General features: G+C 38.0%; 1 protein-coding gene across 22 annotated transcripts in view; it reads right to left on the reverse strand.

The window, feature by feature from the left end:
- Positions 1-16,425, reverse strand: part of TCF4 (transcription factor 4) — a 355,096-nt gene that overhangs the window by 45,094 nt on the left and 293,577 nt on the right. For all 22 annotated transcript variants that reach the window (XM_041739369.1, XM_041739349.1, XM_041739357.1 and 19 more), the window contains 2 exons: positions 6,310-6,415; positions 2,590-2,723 (listed from right to left, as the gene is read on the reverse strand). In XM_041739369.1, coding sequence (XP_041595303.1) covers positions 2,590-2,723; positions 6,310-6,415 — 240 coding nt within the window. The remainder of the gene's footprint in view (positions 1-2,589; positions 2,724-6,309; positions 6,416-16,425) is intronic.

A 16,425-nucleotide genomic window follows, 5' to 3' on the forward strand; every position in this document is an offset into this window, starting at 1 on the left:
CTTTATAATTATAGACCCTATGACAACAGAGGATAAAGCGATGAAGACCATAATGTTTCTAAAATATTGTACCTTTTGGGCAGCCTGGGTGGCTCAGCAGTTTAGCGCGGCCTTCAGCCTGGGGCGTGATCCTGGAGACCCGGGATTGAGTCCCATGTCAGGCTCCCTGCGTGGAGCCTGCTTCTCCCTCTGCCTGTGTCTTTGCCTCTCTCTCTCTCTCTGTGTCTCTCATGAATAAATAAAATCTTTAAAAAATGTTTAAAAAATAAATAAAAATAAAATAAAATAAAATATTGTACCTTTAGAGACAATACTAATTTGTCTCTAATACAAGGAAAATGCTCTTTCTTCTAACCAAACTATTCCTTTATTCTGTGTAAGACTGGCCAAAAGCTACAGGCAAAAATGAGGAACTACCACTATTTCCAAGTGAAAGGACCCTAACTGCCTATTGCATACCCAAATTACTCTCCATCAGTGTCAGATTTCTGGAAAGACATTGCAGCAAGAGATTTTCAAATGGTTAAACTGAAATTACAATGATTACTAGAAATAATAATCCAACAGTTTCCCTATCAGTGAGAAAATTCATTAGGATACATTACCAGAGACCTAATTCATTTACCATTTTTTTGAAACAAACCCTTAATCTCTAAGATCTGCTAAATAATCATATTAAGAATGAAAACTCCATGTTCTGTGTTGGATAAATGACATTACAAATACAGCATCTGATACAACCTGTTGGGTTTTTCCTTCGAAATAATCTTTCTTCCTGGTTGATAACACTGTTTTGGTATTTAAGGTTTTCAGCATTTTTTTTTCTAAAAGGAATGTAACTGGTTCCCTTTTTAAAATTACACTTTTTATGCATGGGAGCACATTTTAAAGATACCTCCGCCCATGCAGTGATTTTGACTGGGATAAAATCAAACCACCTACATCAAAATTCTAGAGCATGATGAGGAAAGAGAGAAAGGAATATAGGAAGAATGAAAATATGTCAAAAGAACAACTCTTAGAAGGACCGATATTCCATGTTAAATGTTAGTACACTGCCAAAAGCTTTTATTTGTAATCAAAATTTTCCTTGCTTATAGGACACATGTAGCTTTGATCATGAGTTCCTTAGAGAAATACAATGTGATGAAGGGGAAATAAAGATGTTGGTCAAGAAGAAATTCTAGTATAATAATAGTTGATACTTCTCAAAGCTTTCTCTCTAAGACCTCAAAGTAGGAATTGGAAGAAGATAAAATTTGCAAGTAAATCATTTGCTACTTACTGAAGATGTGCTGAAATTTGAGATAGTTTGATGGACATATTCAAACTTGGCAGATGATATAAAAAGGCCTATTCCATCTCCATCATTTGCCTCTCATTAACAGCTAACTGACCACAGTGTCTCTATCACCAGAACTAGTTAAATAAGTATTTCCAAGGATATCAGAAACCGTAACTTCTGGAATGTTTTATTTTGTCAGAGTAGAATATAAGTCACCTTTTCTATGCCTCTAGCAGTGAAGAAAAGAGAGGAAAGACTACAGAAATCCAGAAAGTCCTATTTCCTATCGCAGAGCAGAGAAAGACACATGAACCTGGGTATCAGGAGAAGAAAAAGGGACAATTTCAAGATGAAGAGTAGTGACACTAGGACCACGTTATCATGCCCTTTTGCATTTGTAGAATTACAGCTTCAAACATTTTTTAAAGCTATTTTACTGCACAAGGGCTTCAGTTCCATCATACCTCCATCGCAAACCTAACCATGATCTTCATGTAATGCTAGACTTAAGTTCCTACGAGGATTCTGGGCTGTGGGGGTTTTTGAGGCTGGAAAAGATCAGATGAACTTCCTTCCTCCAAGATGAAGGGACACACTAGGATGGATGAGTGTAGGTGATGGGCAGAGTGGACACTTCAGTAATGAAACAGGATAGCATTCTAGAGCTTAGCAGTTTTCAACCGAGTGAGGCAACAGAGCATCAGTGGGAGGTTCAGGGGTGTGTAATTACAACTAAACCACTAAAAACTGGGAATCTGATCTATACAGAAACCCCATGGTTGCTGTGACTAGTGGAGTATATGGGAAACAGGAACTCTTTCCTTTGGGTGTGGCACCCTGGGTCGAAGCTGTCACCAGGGACAGAAGCCAATAAGGGGAAGTGGAAATGCACATGGGACATACAGGCCACCTACTCCCAGGGTACCGACGGTCACTCTGCCCCCTGCAGTATATTCTTCAAAACTACAGACAGCAAATAAAAGACAAGGATCCACCATAGCTGAAACTGCACAACTCAAATATAGTGTGTATTTATGTTGGAAAGGGGCTAACATTGTCGTCAAGAAAGAACGGAACTAAACACCATCAGCAGAAGAACAATGGCGAAGTGAAGCTGGAAGGGCTTACGGAGGCGATCTCATTCAGGTAGGTCTTTGATCACAGAAACAAGATAACTCTAAGAATAATGAGCGTATGCCACTTTTACATTCATTACAGAGTCCTGTGTCCATGCATGGAAAGGCCGAGAATGAGACTTTGTAAACTAGCTGTGTGGTCCCCATAACCACGCAAGGCTGCCTTACCAAGCGTTCGTGTGGATGCAGGCTACAGTAGCTGCTAGACTGTGGAATATGAGAAGAACTGCCCAACATTCCTCCGTAGCCAGGCTGATTCATCCCACTGGAGGAGCTCCAAGGGTCACTGCTGTGATGGCCATCTGTAAAGGACAAAGACAACCATGACTTTTGGGAGGCATTCAGCCTTGCCCTACAGAATAGGGGTTTTTCATATACTTGAAAATGGCTACCCGTTGTGTATTCATCTTTGCACTGCTTCGCCAATTACATCAGAAGGCAGTCATCCTTCTTTTTTCCCAAGTGGCTCTATATTGCCAAACAAATGTAAACATTTACCATAGGCAGTGTCCTTAGTGAAAATTCAGCTCCAAAAGAACAACAGAACACATTTCTACATAGAATTATGTCAAGTCAGCCAGGTAAGTGATACTAAAGAAAACATTTCTTTGAAGTCCCCCAACCTCTTTTTCTATGAAAACTAACAGCTGAATTGTTTCTAAATTCTGTGATGAAAAGAAAATACTTGACACATTATAGAGCTGACCAGTTTACAGGTTTTAAATGCATATGAAGAAGTAAGAATGAGAAAGAACATCTCAGATTTAAAAGATCAGATTTCTGTAACATATAGGATAGATTTAAAGTTGAAATTATGTTATGATTTATAGGGAACAGTAGTCTCAGATATGTAGTTCTGAGTTTTCTTAACTTCTATTTTTTTTTTTTTTTGGTGCGTAGTCCTATAGTGTCTTAAGCCTCTGGTAGCAACTGAAAGGATGCACACATATCGTAAGGTAGATATTACACTGGAGAAATTTTGAGAGGGTCTGGATTTTATAAAACTATAAGTTAATATAAGTTAAAAAGAAGCTTAAAATGATGTGGACCTTATATGAATACCTTTGGATATTAAGCTAATCTTTTGTTACTGTCATATTAAAAACATTTTTATAGATTCTTTTTCTTCTCTGAGTCTATTGGCCTAGAAGTTACTATTAGGGATCACTGATGTTTGGTTTGGGTTTCTTAAAACAAAGGTGGTTGGTAGGGGTGGGGTGGGTGGGTGGGAATCTGTGTTGTTGCTGAATTCAAATTTTCCCTTCTTTCAGTAGTTTAATAGAAATTACTGAACACCAGTTGAATAACATGCCATCAGCTAGGTGTTCACAGCACAGCAGGTACTGCCTCCTTGAAAATAAGATTATTTTCACTGTATATATCATGTAATAAAGGCGTTTTGAAAATTTAGGCAATGGGCAAGTTAAATCCGACACTATATACCACAAAGCTTTTTTTTTCACTGAGCTTTTAAATCTAGGAGTTAGAATTCCAAAAACTGGAATAGTTTTAGGACAGGGAGGAATGATCAATAGGTTTCTCAAAAAAAAAAAAAAAATCTTGTCCGTGATTTCGAAAACTTAAGAGTTTTAATTAGAAGATGGAAATTCAAGTGAAAAATAAGAGGTCACATGGCAGTGACTTTAAAATATTCAGACTGACAGTCTCTGAATATCTTTCACCCAAACCATATGATTTTTAAAGACCTGAATCTTCAGGGCACTATGCACCCATCACTAAAGAAGCTGATGTGAAACAGGATCATGAGGTTCTGTTTCTGTGATCATGATGGGAAAACATAGGACTTTCAAAAAGTTATTATTCATGTACTTAAGACTTAGTCTTCAAATTGTGGAAGTTTAGATGTCACCTTAAATTCAAATATGAAATTAAGGCCCTAACATTTCAAATAGTTGGCATCTATGACAAACAAATTAAGAATATGTATCATTGAATGAGAGTCTCCTGAAACATTCTGACAACATGATGCACTATATGGAAATACATTTAGGATTTGTTAACACAGAACACTCTACTCAATGCAGACTTATAAAAATACATACTTTACATAAATTATGCTTTTCACAGTAAATTAATATTTATCACATCCCATGATCTTGGCATAATGTTGTTTTGAGAGAATGGAATTAGATGTGTGCAAATTAATTGTGCTCATCATAAATGTCAACCCGATTTTTTTTTTTTGCTTTTCTGGGTATTCATATGCAGAAAAGCAAGTTTGTTCCCCATATTCTGTGTGGTCTGCTGTGGAGAACAGCCTACTGTTTTAATCTACCTGACCTCCCACATGGTGTGCACAGTTTAAGCAAGCACCTTCCTGAAAGCAGATAGAAGAAATCTATCCTGTCAATTTTCTCAGTGAAAATCTGCTTTGCGTGATGAATCCTTGAATTGACAATCTCCATAAGCACCGCTAGCATAGTGCCTCTGACTGGTTGCAAAAGAAGGGAGCTGATGCCCAAGTGGCTGCTGTTTACAGCTAAAGGGTATGATAAGCCTTTTGTCATGGCCCAGGATGCCCTCAAGTGACATACCCTGCTGGGTCCCTTTGTGAGTTCCACCTAGGACAGGTCACAAAGATAAAGGACTCTTATGAACCTGAGCTCTATTATGTGCAGAACAAATTGTCTCCATTCCTGCGAGACCCATTTGATTCAATTTTATAGATTTTCCATGGAATTTCACATGTGAACTAGCAACTGGAAAAAGCTAATACTCTGAAGGGCAAGAAAATAAGTCCCTTTTAATCAGGATGATTTTGAGTATGTCTGCTGCAAGCTAAGTGAGACACCAAGCTGCTCCCCAGTTGCTTGCTGCTCCAAGGGTGCTCCCTTTCCCATGACATGGCCCTTCCTAGATTATCAGAAGGAAATCCCATGGCACTTGGCCAAGGCACACTCAAAAGAGGTTTTCACACCCAGGCAAAAGAGTTCAAAGTTCTGCATACAGGTACAGGAGTTCTTGGTAAATCCCACGTCTAAATTTCAGAGTATTAGCCTGGCAACAAGACCATCATATTTTGACAGTAAGTGCCACAGGCTTATCCAGGAGGAAGTCTTAGGTGCATCCTCTGGACAGTCTATTGTAACAAGCAGCTGTTGTCTTTCTACTATTCCAGCCTTCTCCACGCAGCAGAAAGGAACCGTGCTACCATTGGCCAGATTGTAAGCTCGGGATGGAGGTGGGGAGGCGCACATCCATGTACATTCAATTAAATACATGGCACAATTAAAAGAATAAATATATTTCATTCACTGTGAAACTGTAATTTTCAAAATTTGTCTGGGACAAAAGCTGGGTCTTTTACCCTAAAGCAATAAGCATGCCGACGTGGAGCTTTTGCTGTGTAATGAAATAATATTCCGGTCCTGAGATAGATTACTTCATTTTAAATGGGACTCTTGTTCTTACCTATAAATTAGTAAGTGGCTGAAATTTTTATATGAAGTTATACATAAGGACAATTTGTTCTCAGTTGGCTAAATCCAGGATGCTCAAAATACACACTGAACCCAAACACTTCTAAAAATACACACGTTCTTCTTGGGGAGAGAAGGAGCCGAAATGATCTGTCATGGAAGACAGTCCCCCAAGAAGCGTCAGTTCCAAAGGAAGTCAACCAGTTTGATGTTAACTCATCATTGCTCAAGGGGCTTTGATTTAAAAAAATAAGTCTGAGTAAAGTTTTAATTAACTGATTAATTTTTAATGAATCTGATGCCTAAAAAGGGCATGACCTTCATGTTCTCCCCTGGCCTCATATTCCACTTCTTATCCGTTCAGCAGTCTTTCCCCCCATATATGACCTGAGAAGACCCAGGGAGACTCTGTCTACTGGATTTCCCCGCAGAAGTGGCCGCATCTTACCCTGCATGAAGAAGGAGCTAGGGAAAGTGCTGGCTGCTGGTTTCGAGGAAGGGTAGCCTGGCGAGTCCCTATTGTAGTCGGCAGTGCTTGCTGATGGAGCATAAACCTGAGGAAGGAGAGACAATTTAGTTTTGCTGGCTGCATTGACCAAAGCACCTCAAGGTCCATTACTTTATAAGAAGCAGGCACAAAATGCTAAATTCCTACCATGCCCTTTCCAAATCTGATCAAACCCTAGAACACTGCCCCTTTCAGAATACAGAAGAACAAAAAACAACAACAAAAATGCTGAGTATATTGGTGTGACTGGAAAACCAGCAGGGGGGGTTCAGGGGTGGGCGGATATTTTCCAGTCTCAGGCAAGAATACTGCAAATTACATCTAGTTAAATATATTATATAATACCCATAGGGCTGTCCTGTCCAAGCATCTTTTTTTTTTTTTTAAACCTATATGGCCTCTGAGCACATGAAAGGTGCAAACAGAAGGGCACGCATCAACCCTCTTCTTTTTACTTCATCTTTCAATTAAAATGTTCATTTCTGAGAGAAAGACACAGAGAAAACGAATGCACTATCCAGACCACAGAAAGTGACAAATACATCTTGGAATATTAAATTCCCATAGTGTCAGCTTTTTGCAGAGATGCATGAAAAAGGCCATTAAAAGCCCAGATCTACATAGACCACCAACAATCAGTACGTACACAGGAGGGGGGGGAGCACTTCTTTATAGTTCTTATTATATTTGTGTGTGCAATAAACTTAAAAAAAGTGTGCCAAAATCCTACTTTACTGAACATTCGCTTACTAATACTCTTGAGACTGGGGGAACCAGTCCCTTATAAAAATAGCCTGTGTATTTTCTTGTTTATGTTTCCTCTAAAGAAGACAGCATAGTAGAAAAGCATAAATTCATAAGGTATAGTTTAACTTTAATTGGTTTCCCCCCCTTGCCTTTTCTGCTAAATATAATTTTTTCAAATCCCTATTTTCTTTTGCTCCAAAAGTTCCTCTCTCCAGATGGTCGGAGAGACTGAAACACTGTCATCCTCTTGATGAAAATGGATACCTTCCTGCCTCCATTTTAAAGCAGGCAGCGGCTCACAAAATTGGCAGTGAGCCTACAGTGATATTCACAGGTCACAGTAAAAGAAAGAGAAATTCACCAATAAAAAGGCAACTGCAGAGTTACCAAAAAATACTCCCATTTTTTTTTACCATGCACATCGAATAAACACCCTAAGAAAAATTATATAATTGTTCTCAGAACACCATGAATCACAAACTAAGCATTAATACAAGGTTTAGGATTTCACAAAGGATAGGTCCACAGAGACAGATGTGGGAAAATATGCATACACATACATACATCAAATAAATGCGACATATGCCCCACAGTGCCCTTGAAAATTGGGAGGTCCTGGAGAATGAACAAAACAAAAACAAACCAGAAGAACCCAGGCACACATTAGAAAACATGGCATTTTCTTCACTCATGGAGGGATACAGACCCCACATTTCATAGACTACATTTCATTTTTTAATTATCCTCATATTTTAAATATATAAATGCCTACTTGCTTCTATTGCCACGGGGCTTACAAGAAGGGAGACATCTTTGCAAGCATCTTTAAGGAAAAAGAATAAACCTTAGCCAGGAATCTCCAAACACATCAATACCCTTTAAAGTCCTATCACGCAAAGCCCAGGATTTTCTTGAGAACTATACGACTAAGCAACAGTTAGGGAAATACTACTGAATGTATTTAAAGAAGGTCTTGAGAGTAGGCTAAAAACATGAAAGAAACATTACTGTCTAGAAAAAGAGGAAACTGAAAATTAGATCATCTCATTCTAATGACAAAATGAGCGCAACATAGCTATTCCACCCACTACAATATATCTGTGGTCTAGGCTTTTAGCCTGACAGCTACTTGGCCAGTTGGTATTAACACAAGCTAAGGGTACTATGTGCTATCGCCAAACTTCAGAAATCAGTACATTTACTATAAAGCTGAAAATAAACTTTGACCCATATTATTAAATCATTTGATATTTTTAAACAATTGAAATAAGTTCTCCTAGGAAAATATATAGCATAATTTTAATTATGCTCTACTACATTATCTTTAAACATGTACATTATTATGTTAATACCATTTGATGGCACCTAACAGGGTCCACTCCCCCGCCCCCCCCACCCCCCAGTGGACAGAATTAGTTGATATTTCTTCTGGGAGATAAGGACAAGTCTTTGGTGATTCGGCCAATGTACAAGGTAGCTACCTGGACTATGAATTATGATCAAGCTCAAAGATCTGAGAATAAGATCACTTATCCCAAATTTGTAATTACCACTTGCATAAAGAGTATCTATGGGGTTATAAGATTTTTAGGATATAGTATACTATATAATTTCTATTTTTCCAGTGTTGTGGTCAAATGAAGACAATTAAATTAGATGAAAATCTTATTAACAAAAAACAGACCATTGTTTATAGAAAAAAAAGGCAAATTCTGCATAACTTATAATTTTTGCTTATACTATAAATTTACACATCAGGTAAAATGTTATTCTCTTTCCTTTTATGTACTTCATCTTTCCTACTTCACAAGTTATTTTTAAGGTAAGCACCCTATATAACTGTTTATATAAATAAACCTTACATAGAACTAATATACTTTTTTATGATTTTATTTTTAAGAAATCTCTACACCCAACATGGGCCTCGAACTCAAAACTCCAAGTTCAAGAGTCACATGTTCTACTGACCGAGTCAGCCAGACGCCCCTACCATTTTAAAAGCAGAAGGAATTAGAGAAATTAGTTATCAGTTCAGCTCCTCTCACATGTTAATTACAAGAAATTCAAAAATGGAATAGTCAAAGCAATCGCTCAAGATTTGCAACTTGCCCATCATTACACAACTATCAATTTCTCTTAGTTTAGGTTACTGTCTTTAAAAAGGGTGGTGCAGGTTTAAGATGTTATTTATGAAAGCAGATTGATCATAACGTTCGAACTTCAGTTCATCCTTAATATTTTCATCTTTAGTAACCTGGATAACTAGGAAGCTGCTTCACTATTTTTACTTCAGTCAACTATTTTGCCAATTTCTCAATCAAAAGACTTCAAAGTATGGGTTTCAATAATGTACTTAATAGAGACACTAAATTTAAGAAGAAAAGCTCATATCCAATTAATTTTAATTATTACTATTTTAGGTAATTGGAACCACGACTTAAATATTTGTTAACTAAAATAGTTTTTTATTTAACAGAACAATGACAAACATCCCAGATATCTTCAAATAGTTGGAGTCATTTTAATGACTAACACCAAAAAATCAGTCCAGTGAAAAGTAAAATAAAAATCCCCAATTCTAGTTCTGTGTATTGAAGTGACCCCACTATGAAACATGAGGAAAAGTCTAAAGGGAAATAAAAATCTACACTTAAGTTTTTCTCTGATAAGGTAGCTTAGATCAAGGTGTCTTTTGGCATTCTGATTCCCCCTACAAGAGTAACCAAAGAAGGGTGAAAGTTTTGTCACAAAATTGGAAATGGGGAAACTTGGCCAAAGCTCACAGGCTACGGCTCTTTTGGTGAACTGTTTGTTGAATAAAAACTTTATGGGGAACTAACAGCAAAGCATAGTTTATGTCCGAATTTACCACCATTATCTTTTCCAATTCTGAATTTAAAACAAAATCATACATATACAGATTCAGAGTTTAAAAAGTTTCTCCAGATAACAAGAAACCCTGAACTGATAAAATTTTTTTAATTTCATTTTACATATTTAGTTTTTGTTGTATCTTGAGAAGTATTGCTATATTACGTTAGCTGTTTCATCCAGTGGTCCTGATTATCCTTTGCTCAAAGAAATAATACTATACCTTCTTTTAAATAGAACCTCTGCCTATTAGAAAAGAAGAAAACCAAGCAAACATTCACACTGAAGGGAGCAGAATGTGTATCCTACCTTTCCCCATGGTGTTCTCATTTTTATCTGCCTTGGCAGATCAGTTTCACTTATAATATTTAAAAAATAACAATGAACCATTTGGTTAGGGCCTCTTGTGGAAAATAGCTTTTGTGCTAGGAACTCTATATATGTTACTTCTGATTTTCCTAAGGGTCATAGAAGATGGTTATTATTAATAGCCTCATTTCTATTTCATGGGGCCTAAGTATCATAGATCAAATGGATCCGCCCAAACCAGCCTGGGCATGACTACAAGTTCCACCATTTGCCAGTTAGACAACCTTAAACCTGTTCCTTTAAACCTCTTTGGTCTCCAGATTCCTATCTGTAAAATGGGAATGACGGACCCTGCTACGCAAAGTTCCTATGAGAATAAAATGAAACAACCAGAAGAGTACGTATTAAGCATTTAAAAAATGCATCAGACAATAGGGTTAATGTGCTGCTATTGTTTTTATTAACTGAACAAATGCGACTCAGGAAAGTTAAGCCACCTTTCCTACATTAACAATTAATCAGGTGGGTGGGATGCGAGAAATGGGTAAAGGAGATTTAGAGTGAAATTGTTGTGATGAGAACCAAATGGTGTATGGAAGTTTTGAATCACTAAATTGCATACCTGAAACTAATATTACACTGTATGTTAACTAACTGAAATTTAAATAAAAACTTTAAAAATGAAAAAAAAAAAACCAATCAAGTGGTAAGGGCAGGACTTAAATGGTCATCAGAGTCCATAATCTTGCTATAAAAAAAAAAAATCCCCTGCTCTGAAAAGGCAAAAAGAGATATTTTAAACTATCAACGCAAGGCTCTACTCTGACCACAGTTTATAGAAATAATCTTACGGGGGTTTCATAATTACCTTTTAGGAAAATAAGACGTGATAAGGTATGTTCTTAGTAAAACCAATCCGTATTAATGTTACTTGCTTCCTCAAGTGGGAAGCTAAGCTCTAAAGGGATGAAGAGAAGTGGCCACAGATCATGTGTCACGAGGTGTGTAACTGAGTGGGGCTGAGCGATGACTACCAGGTTGTACGATGCACCTTCAGCATTCCCAACCATTACTCCCCCTTTGTGATTCTGCAAGAACCACCCAAATATAGAATTTCAGTTCAGACCAACTGGAATATTGTAGTTGAGACTTTCAGCCTCTTAAAGAGAGTTGCTGGATGCTCCATGGGGGGTGAAAAATAACAAAAGCAGGCTTACGCCCCAGATGCCCAAGTGCTAGCAAGGCTCACTTAGTAGTTTAGACATTGGCAGATTTTAGAAATATTCTAGACTATGATGGAGAAACACTCAAATGTCAAGCATTGAGAGCATGCTGTGACGTTCACAAAGCTAGGCATACGCTTTGGTGCTTCCCAGCATCTAATGGGGAAAAGTACTTGGAGGTGGATCAGCTCACTACTCGAGCAACTGGGCTGGACCCTCAACTCTTGCAATATTGTTGGAAAGGGACGGGAAAAGAAGGGCTCAGGGGTAGGGATACCTCCACATTCAAAAGAGTTAATTTGGACACTGTCATCGTGCCACGTGACCACGTTAAAGGTATATCACTGACTGATCCATAAAGCAGGGGGAGGATGTACTTAAAAGAGGTAGTCTTTCAGAGAGTATGGAAAAAGACTGCACCTATCAGCGGAGATTATCCAGCTCTGGAGCCAGACCAACTGGGTTCAAGTTCCAGCTCTCACAATTAATTGTGAGCTGGCTGGTGCTATTGTGAGCCTTGGTTCTCTCATTCGTGAAACAAGGCTATCCTTTTTGTGAGCATTAGAGATAATACCTGCCAAGCATAATTCTTAATCTGTTGTAGGCACTCAGTAAATGGTAGTAGTATTTGCATCTTGTTGTAAGTGCTAGTCACTGCTTATAGTTATTTTTTAAAGTGTCTAGAATGGGGCTATCCAGTACAGGAGCCATTAGTAGTATGTAGTTATTTGAATTAACCTTAGTTAAAGTTACATGAAGCTACATATCCTTTCCCTCAGTCACACTAGGCACATTTCACGTGCTCAACAGCCGTATGCGGTCACTGGCTACCATATTGGATATCATCAACAAAGAACCTTCCCGCTACGGCAGAAAGTTTTGTTGGAAGCACTGGTCTCGAATCATGCTTGTCTGTGAAGAGCCCTCCTGGGCCCTCTGTGTCACCCTCTATTACAGCAGCTATGACAAGGATGCCAGCTCATTTAAGACTAGATATTCCATTTAGGGTGCAAAAGCAAGAACTCTTTTGGTGGACTGGTTGGAGAGGCAACTTCTGGGTATCCCTACCCTAGCATACAGCTCGTGTTAATAAATGTTGATGCTACCGAAGAGTAGAACATTTAGGTTTGAGTTTTATTTATCATGTTTAGAGTTCCTTGTACTACGACATATTTTTTAAAGTCCTTTTATAACCATCTGCCAAAATTCCTGCAAATTGTACCAAGTGGAACACGAGGCAAGAGTATCTGTGACTCTAGGTTTCTGGATGTGTAGGAAGCAAAAGAAATTCTTCAACTGCAATTTTGTCCTTGGCCCCTAGTGTCTTTGGCAAAGGAATTATAGTTAGACATGGTGTGATCACTTTTTCTAGACGATAAAAGTTGAACAGATGTTTAAGTTTTTTCTGATCATGTGTTTTCACATTATTGGTAATTGGGTCCCTCTATTCTACTCTCACTTCATTTTTATTACTTTTTCTTTTTAAATCTTTTTTATATGACTTCTTTACAGATGCTCCTTTCTCTTTTTCATGCTACTTTTCCACCTGCTGCCCTCTGTCCTGCCTCTTGGCGTCATATTTTTAAAGCTCGAATGCTTTCAACCTTATTTTACAAATGAGCAAAGAAAGAGGTTAATGGACTTACCCAAGGGCCTGGACAGAGCCCAGGGCCCTTGACTTTGCATCCAGTCCTCTTGGCACTCTACTTTCTAAAGTCTTTTTTAACTTTATAACTTAAATATTCTAATGGGCAGTAAAATGGCATAAAAGGTTAATAAACAGATTCAAGTAACAGAGTTGAGTAAGTTATTATAAGGTTTAAAGGCAGTTAATAACGCTCAAGGGCATATAACAGTCAGACAGTAAATAATCCAAGAGTGCAAAGAATGAAAACCAACAGCAAACCCCAGGAATAAAAATTATTCACCTGATATATTCTCAGTACAGTAGATATATCAAGTCAAAGAATATTTACTAATGGTAGAAAATCCTACTTCATTTCCAGGTGATGGCTAAAGGCCAACGTGCATTATTGTCATATAAATAGAAAAATTTATCTAGATATGAAATCTACCTAGAGATAACACATAAGTGTCTGTAGTATATTGGCAAACTGATGGATATTTAATCATAAATGGAAAATTTCAGAGGTGTAGGCTATTGAAATTGTGAAGCTTTTATGACCATCTAAATCACCTGAAGCTTTTATAGGAATTAACCAAATAATTTTAAATGCCCTAAATAACTCCTAGTAAGAAGGTTTTTTTTTTTTCACAAAATACATTGGTAGTCTGAAAAAAAAAAAAACCCACAATTATCTAAACATGTATAAAATGTGCCATTACTGCATATGATAAACCTATTTTTTTCCACTAACAAGCAATTACCTGTCTTCACTCTGCCATACTGCATCACAAAAAGAACATGTATATGATCCCCCAAAAGAAATTCTTGAGTATATATTTTTAAAAATATTTTGTTTATTTATTTTTAGAGAGTGAGAGCCCAAGCCAAGGGTCAGGACTAGGGGCAGAGGAAGAGGAAGAGAGAAAATCTTAAGCAGGCCCCATGCTCAGTGCAGAGCCCGACATGGGGCTCGATCTTACGACTCTGAGATTATGACCTGAGCCAAAATCAAGAGTCAGACGCTTAACCGACTGAGCTGCCCACGTGTCCCGAGGATGTAATATATTTAGAACGCAAATCACTTTGAACATCCATCCATACATCCCATCACAAATATCACATATAATTTTTCTGCTCTTCTAAATATGATCTGAGTTTTGATGACTTGTTCATGATCAGACCACTACATTAAATCAGAAGCAAGACAAGCAGGTCCTATAAGTACAGCCAAGAGTTTTCTTCTCAGTCACCAAATTTCCTTTTCTGTGTTAAAAAGTAGTAAAATTGTAAGGGTTTTGATTCCCTTCATTGTTTGTATCTTTACCGACCAAATTCTATAACCAGAAGACATCACAAAGACCCAAAAGAAAGCAAGAAGAAGAAGGGTCTTGAGTGATCCGTAAGAGATCAGGCTCCAGAATGGAGTAGGCATGCAGAGATGGGCAGCCTGCAGGCAATGCATTTCCCTAAGAGAGCACCCAGTTTGCAGCAAGGTCGTGGACTACACCGTGAAAAAGTGAACTGGACCTATTATTAAGTGAGCACATCCTGCATGCAGGCCCCCCCCCCCCCCCAGGAGCTATGAAAAACCTGGTGTTCTTTATGGGCAGGCAGCTCTACCTTGGTCTTTCTTTTCTTCAAATAAAAAGGCAAGGATATTATTTTTTTTTAATTTAGCTAGCTGTAGTATATTTTTCAAATCCCTAATCAAATTTCAAACCCTTAAAATAAAATGACGCCATGTAGCCTTTGACATGCATAAAAATTTACAAGGGAGAAAGAAAAAATCCTCCTGCTTCATTTTTTTTAAAAAAAGCACTAACAATTACTAATAATTGTACGATAATATTATTGTAATTTAAGTGTACATGGTATCCTGTTATTTTAGAAAGGTTTTCAGTGCGTTATCATTGCAAACCTGAGACAGCAAAACAGCCAGGAGAGGTATGATTGGGCTTACTCTGCTCTGATACAATAGATCTATAGATACGTAGACAGTGAATGTTTGAAATTTTAAGTTATTTTCACATATTATCCTACAACCAGCTTAGTGATACATGCAGGGAGTTACCAATTGGAAACAAAAGAAAAGAAGTCATTTATTATGGTGTCATAGCTTAACACTCTCCAGAAGCGAAAAAGGACCTGGTCCCAATGCCTGCCAGCCCCAAGCTCTTGTCACACTTGGCATGACAAAAATCATGACAAAGATAAAAATAGCTAACACTTTACTGAGGACATGCCAGACACCATTCCAGAAGAAAAAAAAAAAAAAGGTACATACACTCATTTTGTACACTAAAACTGCTGTCTTATTATCATCTCCATTTTATAAATAAGGAATCTAAGAGTGATGTAAAGTAACTCGCTCAAAGTCACAGAGCTAGTTAAATGGCACATTGGGCAAAATCATGTAGTTTTGTTTCAGAGTTTGAGCTGTAACCACCATTCCACAACATTATCTCTTAATAGCTAAGAATTCTCTCCAGGGTGTTCAAGGACTCCTACCAAAACCCAGCTTTGTGAATCCTGGATCCCTTATATCTACGCCCTGGCCATTTAGCAGCCAGGTGGCTGAGAATGCTGTTTTGCCTAAAGTGAAGAACACAAGGTGATCGCAGTCAGGGGGGGGGGCCCACAAAGGAGGCTCTTGTGCACTGCTATGGGAGGACCATTCATCTGTCTTCCAGGCAAGAAGCTGAGCAAAGCAGCAGCAGGTATCAATACTTTCCGTTAAATAGGACTAATGTCGGAGAGAAGTGAAGTAATCTGCTGTGAATTACGCTGGCATTTAGTAGTGAAACCAGACCCAGGCCTAAATACCAGGACACTAAATTGATAAAAAGCACCATATTACTCCTTAAAGCATTCAAGTCAAGTGTTAATATAGTTCCGTCTATGTGTACTAGCCTCTGGCTCCAAATACTTCTTTTTATTTTTACACCTGCATTTCTCTTGCTCTTGGCACGAAGCAAGCAGACACTGTATGTTTGCTATTACTTTCAACGTGGTCTATCACAGGAATGCCCACTGCCAACATTCTGAGTACCTTGGCCCTAGCTGAGAATGCCTTAAACTGATTAAGTTACACCTGGCTAAAGATCTCTTGAAACACTTAATTGCATAAAATTTGGTCCAGGTGAAACCTGACTTCTTCCTGGTTACATTCCTTATGTTACTTATTCACGTGGGACTTGGCCTCATCACCAGGCTCGGGATTGGCACAGACGACTGTGGATGTTAAGTGCATCACAATTCTATAATATGTTCCAAACACCT

This window comes from Vulpes lagopus, chromosome 24 (assembly GCF_018345385.1).
Source record: "Vulpes lagopus strain Blue_001 chromosome 24, ASM1834538v1, whole genome shotgun sequence".
NCBI classification, from domain to species: domain Eukaryota; kingdom Metazoa; phylum Chordata; class Mammalia; order Carnivora; family Canidae; genus Vulpes; species Vulpes lagopus.